The following is a 6733-nucleotide window of genomic DNA, read 5'->3' as shown; positions in this document are numbered from 1 at the left end:
GAAACATTAATCAACTTAAGAGGGGCTCCATGTTGGGCGAAATCATTATCAGCCGCAAATGAAGATGGCTACAGTAGCAAGTGCACTACTTGCATTACGACTCTAATATTTCCTTTGAAGTAGTCATCCCCCCATTCTGTCGATGCAATTTATCAGAACAGTCACATGGAAAAAAAACTGACAAATCACACATTTTACACACTCAAAAACTATGTTTGATTATTTTCTTGTCAAGCGGTGTCATGTTTGTTAAACACAAAGATATCCAGTTGACATAACATTAACTTCATTATCATAACTATCATCAGTTTAAGTCAAATTTCCCCTTGAGGATCATAATCTGTACACTATAATAAATAGATTAAATACAGGGTGCCCATTTATCAAATGTATTACAAAAGCAAATGAATAGACAAATATGTGAAAATTGAAACAAAATGAGATATAGATTTTTATAGATTTGTTGTTGGCACATTTAATACACCTATGGCGGCAAGGTGGGCGACTGGTTTGCACATCCGCCTCACAGTTCTGAGGAGCCAGGTTCAAATCTGGCCTTGCCTGTGTGGAGTTTGTATGTTCTTCCCGTGCTCCGGTTTCCTCCACATCCCAAAAACATGTATGGTAGGTTAATCGAAAACTCTAAATTGCCCATAGTTATGAATGTGAATGTGAATGGATGTTTTTTTAAATGTGCCCTGCGATTGGCTGGCAACCAGTTCAGGGTGTATCCCGCCTCCTGCCCGCAGTTAGCTGGGATAGGCTCTGGCACGCCCGCGACCCTAGTGAGGAGAAGCGGTGTAGAAAATGGATGGATGGATAATACACCTTTATGAGCACCATTAGTTGCACATAGCAACTCAAGATGGCACTTGATTTTTTTTGCCCTGTTCGGTGGAGCATAGCCTTATCAATGGTGGCAATGGCATCAGTGATCTTTTTCTTACGGTCCATGATGTCCCCTGTCTTTGTTCAATACTAGATAAGTCAATCCAGTGTTAACCAGTTAGATCATCATTAGCGCCCCCACTATATCACGGAATATTATTACTTACAAACATTTGGGCCATACTAACACTTCTATATTATTATTATTATATATATTTTTTAATACTTCTGCAAGTCCTAATTTTGAATCGCCAGCCTTCAGTGTACACTGTAAAAAATAGCCTATGGAATTTACCCAATAGATTTAGAGTAACAATTTGCAGCCACTTTAATCGGCTACATTTAAACCACAAATTTGGGGTGAAGAATACCTTAATTCAATAGCAATAAAATACTTACAAAACTTGGATGATGCTTACCACACATTTCTGATTACATTTCAACCACAGCACCTGAGATGTTCCTCAACAACTTTGTTCTCGCTTAGTAAATTCATTTCATTGATGCTGTTCTGCCTATTTTGGCAGTATCAAGTCTTTTAAAGCAACTGTAGTCCCACTTATAGAAAGACTCAACCCACTCCCATCAATCAGTGAGATGCCTGCATAGACATCTCCCACAGTTTTGTGAGCATGGCTGAGAAATGGTTTTCCATACAATCCCCAGACACTGTTTATTGAAATGAAATGCACCTATAGCCTGCTAACCTTACCTGACACACTCATAATACAAGCAGGGAACAAATCTAAGTAATGATCAACGTTTAGCTAAACTTGTTTTACCATATAATGCATTTTTCTTTGTCGTGTGTTTGCTTTTATGCTGATTCACTAGCTAACAACCAATCAGTTGTCACCGATGGGCGATGCCATTTTGTGCTGCTGAGCTGATGACACGTCAGCCAATTAGTGCGGCATGCATGCGTCATGTGATGCATATTGTAGTACCAATGGCTTTTAGGTGGAATATACTAAATTTTTCATGGTAACGCATTTTACTGTTGTCAAAGAGGGTAGCGTAGGTAAAATTTACCCAAATTGTTAGGGTCCTTTACCTATCTAAAATAATAATGTAAATTTTAGATGATTTTCATGGATTGTATTTACCACTCTCCAAAATAATTTTTTTACAGTGCAGTATGACATGGCACAACATGCATGCAGGCATCACAGAGGAGTCCTGGAAGATTTGGAGTTTAATTAAGAGGAAGAAGAAGAGGCGAGAAGGTGGTACTGACTAATAATAGGCATAGTTCCCATGGAGCAGAGAGTACCTGTGAGAACATAATGGTTGTATCCCCCGTTTGTATGTGTTTCTGTTCTGTGTGTGTGTTGAAGTATTGTATGTGTTGGAATTTTTTAATTACCGTAACATCGACGCTAACTTCTCTTAGACCATCTTGGGTGTTACGCATTGTATATTAACATTAAGCTAGCAGACTTTCCTTGGATGAAATTCGATGGTTTGTTTGAACATTTTGCTGTTAAGATACACAATGTTTAATTCTCTTTTTGTTTTCTGTGTCAGTTTTACAGTAAACTTCAACAGGGAGTGACAGTCAGCTTGAAGCAAACACGCTTTCCCTCTTATTTGGAGAACTATGTGAGGGAGAGATTTTTTGTTCCCTCAAAGTGGTGTTGTCGGTTACTCTCAAAGTGGTGTTGTCAGTTACTCTCCCATACTCTCCCTGAACTGGTTGCCAGTCAATCGCAGGGCACATACAAACAAACAACCATTCGCACTCACATTCACACCTACGGGCAATTTAGAGTCTCCAATTAATGCATGTTTTTGGGATGTGGGAGGAAACCGGAGTGCCCGGAGAAAACCCACGCAGGCACGGGGAGAACATGCAAACTCCACACAGGCGGGGACGGGGATTGAACCCCGCACCTCAGAACTGTGAGGCTGACGCTCTAACCAGTCGGCCACCGTGCCGCCGGTCTAGAATCCTTGTTGGTTTAATGTTTGTGGTGGCAGAACAAGCAGGGATAATTCCCCCTATTAGCTATGTGAATGTTAGTGGAGGGGCGAAGCTGTCGTCTGTCTCCCCCTCCCCTTTGGAGCCGCAGCCGTGTGCGCCTGACGATCAAATCGACCGACGCCCAGCGGACTTAGGCGGCAAGCCGGCAAGAGGCGCGCCACGCGTCGCGGTCTCTGCGGCGGAGGGAGGGGACGGGGAGAACCGTCTTACTTTGCTTTCTTTCCATTGGACGCGAACGCCGAGAGAGCCGAGCGGTTAGGAGCGCGAGACTTCTTCCAGCCGCCATAAAGATAAGCAAAGGGAATTATTGGGAAGCGTTGACGGCTGGCTGTGTGGCGGCCACCGGCGGCATCTGCGAGCAACAAATCTCTCTCTCAGCTTGCTGTGGCTCGCATTCCGATAAGGAAGCCCGGGTCCAGCTCGCTCGGGAGGCGTGGTTTTCCCAGGCTTTTAAAACAGCAGCTGCTATTTACCTTCCCCTCTAATGTAAACCGCCGCCGCTGCCGCCGCCGCCTCAGCCAGGCACCGCGCCCCTCTTCGCCTCCCCCCTTGTCCCCCTCCTGCCTTCACCTCGTCGTCGACAGCCCGCCGGCCAAATCTCCACGCACCGTGCTCGTAAAAACAGCCTGGCACGTGCTCCACATGCACGACTCCACGCGTGATTAAATGTCAAACATCTGTACAGCACGCAGTCACTTGACTGGATTCTGCGGGAATAAAGGCGCGCTTGTGCAGACCTGCTGATTTCACTTTTATCTCACGTGTCTGCAAGTTGACTTCCGCACCTAATGAAGCATCATTTTCATTCGGAGAGACTCTTGTTGTTTGTTGAGCAGCAACACATCTCCTCATGCAAACTGAACAGACAGCCTCACTGTTCACAGACGGTCACTCACTGTTGTAAGATATTTTATTGACCAATAAGCAAGAGACCTAATTCCTTGCCAAATAGGCTTTTCAGTTTTTTTAAAATATATTTTTAACAATGTGTTAATGTTACGGTAACACTATGTGTTTGTGTTGGGGATGTTTCCATTGGAGATATTGCGTCAATAGATAAATAGACAGACGTATAGATACTTATGACGGATAGATGGTTGCTGTTTCAATCGTTTGGCTGTGTTGAGTTTGTGTAAATTGGACAAATGAGCACTTTTAAATGTTTGCAAAAAAAATAACAAATTCGATTAGAAATATATATTTTTTAATCCCTTGATGAAAATGAAGTCAACCTAAAGTTTAGTGCAACGTGTGTTGTAATGTCAACACCGAGTAACACGCATTCAGCGTGGGTGTGTGTGTGTGTGTGTCGTAATTGTTTATCTTGCCGCTCCGGGAGCTAAAGGGTGGCTCGATCGCGCCTGCTCCCGGTGCGGGTGCCCGCCGTGTGATGATTGAAGACTGGAAGGCAGCTTCCCGGCTGCGCCCTCAGCCCGGGCGGCGCGCCATTGGCCGCCAGCTGCGGGCCGCCACGCAGCCAATGGGAGGGCGCCGACCACGAGCCGTCCTCCCCCCGGGCCGCGTGCGCCTCGTCCTGATTGGTGGGAAGTTAGTGTGGGAAAGAAAGTTTGGGAAGTTTCACACGAGCCGTTCGCGTGCGGGGCAAGATATAAATACACGCCACACGCAGACGCGCCGACACACGCAGACACACACTTGCAGCCGCACGTCGCCCTCCCGGATTCTAACTTGGTGCTCTGACGCGGGACTTTTTTTTTTTTTTTTTTTTTTTTTTTTTTTTTTTTTGACCACTTCTTTCTTGCATCGGTGGAGCGTATTTTGTTGCGTTTTCCGGGATAATTGAGTTCGCCATTAAAGATGCCTGCCGACATGATGGAAAAATCGTCCTCCTCTCCGGTCGCTGCCACCCCGGCAAGCATGAACTCGACCCCCGATAAACCCAAAACAGCCTCCGAGCACAGAAAGGTGAGTTTATCAATAGGAAGAACCACGTCCACATAGAGCCGCTTTAGTGCGCCTTTCACGCGCACTCTGATGTTTATTAACACCTCACTCGTCATTTCCTCAATCAGTCTTCCAAGCCAATTATGGAGAAGCGAAGAAGAGCCCGAATCAACGAGAGCTTGGGCCAGCTTAAAACTCTCATCTTGGATGCCCTCAAGAAAGATGTAAGTCCTCTCACGCTGGGAAGTAAATCCAAAACGTGGAGGTCATCGCCTGCATCCTAACTGTGCGATCGCGTGCGTTTCTCTCCTCTGCAGAGCTCCAGACACTCCAAGCTGGAGAAGGCAGACATCCTGGAAATGACAGTGAAACATCTGCGGAACCTACAGAGAGCTCAAATGACCGGTGAGTGGCCTTTCCGGGCGGATGCACGATGCAAAATCTTCCACCTCCTCTGCGTCGGAATGCTCAAATGAGTGGCCACCGCCTTCTTTTTGTCGCGCAGCTGCTCTCAACACCGACCCCACCGTGTTGGGCAAGTACCGCGCCGGCTTCAGCGAGTGCATGAACGAAGTGACCCGCTTTCTGTCCACCTGCGAGGGCGTCAACACGGAGGTCCGAACGCGGCTCCTCGGCCACCTCGCCAGCTGCATGACGCAGATCAACGCCATGAACTACCCCAGCCAGCACCCGATCCCCCCCGCGGCCGGGCCGACGCACCCGTCGTTCGGCCAGCCCATGGTGCAGATCCCCGGTTCCTCCCCGCAGGTGCTGCCCATGAGCGGCGTGCCGTGTAAGGGAGCCCCCTCTCCGGCCACTTTACCCAGCTCTGACGCCACCAAAGTGTATGGCGGCTTCCAGATTGTGCCTGCCACGGACGGACAGTTTGCCTTCCTCATACCCAACGCGGCGTTCGCCTCCAACGGCCCCGTCATTCCCGTGTACGCCAACAGCCCCGGGACGCCGGTTCCGGTGCCGGGTGCCGTCTCTCCCGGAGCCCCGTCGGGAAACACGGACTCGGTGTGGCGGCCCTGGTGAACACCGCCAAGGAGCAGAAAGACTCTCACATGACACCAGTTCTTCTCTTTGTTTCTCCATGCTAGAAAAGTTTTTTTGTTTGTTTTTTAAATTGTCAAATGGAAAAGAGTATGCACTATATTTGTACAGCTAACAAAGCGAGTAAAGTTCATATTGAAATGAGATTTGTATTGTGGAAGTCCGTTCACTGCATTTTATATATATATATATATATATATATATTATACACACAGTTGTCTTTCCTACTTTTTGAAGCCAAAGATGTTTCATGGGCTAATGCCGTTCTTCGTTTTGGAAGACAAATAAATTTGTTACTACATGAAGTCACGCATTTGTTTTGGAAAGTTGATTTTTTTTTATTTTTTTTATTACAACTTCAACAGTATTAATAGTTCATTTGGAACTGATGGAAATGATTGTTTGGCTCAGATACCTGAGAAAAGCGGACCATTCTATGAAACCTAAAATAAGTGTTAAACTGGAGAGAAAAGGTTTTATAATAAACTTAAGCACTCACAAAATCTTCACGAGGTGACATTTTGTGTAAGAACCCAACGGATGCGACACAGATACAATATACTGCAGTAGACCAACTTTTGGAGGTTTCTCGTCTTAAGAGATCAGAGCATTTTGTGACTCTTGACTGTAGGCCGCTTTCACTCCTGAGGTGTCTTCCTGTGGTCACGCACGCCATCTAGCAACGTAAAGGCGCATTGCAACCAGGTTATTGTGTGGCGGATTCATGGTCTCTTTGATCTGGACGTGTCTGCCTGTAAAGATTGTGTTCTTCTTCATTATGGTGCGCTGTAAAAGGCAAATGTACGTCCATAAATGCCAAATTTGTATCGTGCAGTTTCATTATATTGCAGAGATTTTAAAACAGCAGCAGCATGGTCGTTTAGTGGTTAGCAGATGCCT

General features: G+C 46.1%; 1 protein-coding gene across 1 annotated transcript; it reads left to right on the top strand.

Moving 5' to 3' along the window:
- Window positions 1-4609: 4609 nt before the first annotated feature.
- On the top strand, window positions 4610-5977 carry her6 (hairy-related 6). The gene is made up of 4 exons (XM_061780094.1): window positions 4610-4798; window positions 4906-5001; window positions 5095-5182; window positions 5283-5977. Exons 1-4 carry the CDS (start codon window positions 4691-4693, stop codon window positions 5813-5815), a joined length of 825 nt encoding a protein of 274 aa, XP_061636078.1. The 5' UTR covers window positions 4610-4690; the 3' UTR covers window positions 5816-5977.
- Window positions 5978-6733: the final 756 nt, after the last annotated feature.

Source organism: Phyllopteryx taeniolatus, chromosome 7 (assembly GCF_024500385.1).
Source record: "Phyllopteryx taeniolatus isolate TA_2022b chromosome 7, UOR_Ptae_1.2, whole genome shotgun sequence".
Classification (NCBI taxonomy): domain Eukaryota; kingdom Metazoa; phylum Chordata; class Actinopteri; order Syngnathiformes; family Syngnathidae; genus Phyllopteryx; species Phyllopteryx taeniolatus.
This window is presented reverse-complemented; position numbering and strand designations above follow the sequence as displayed.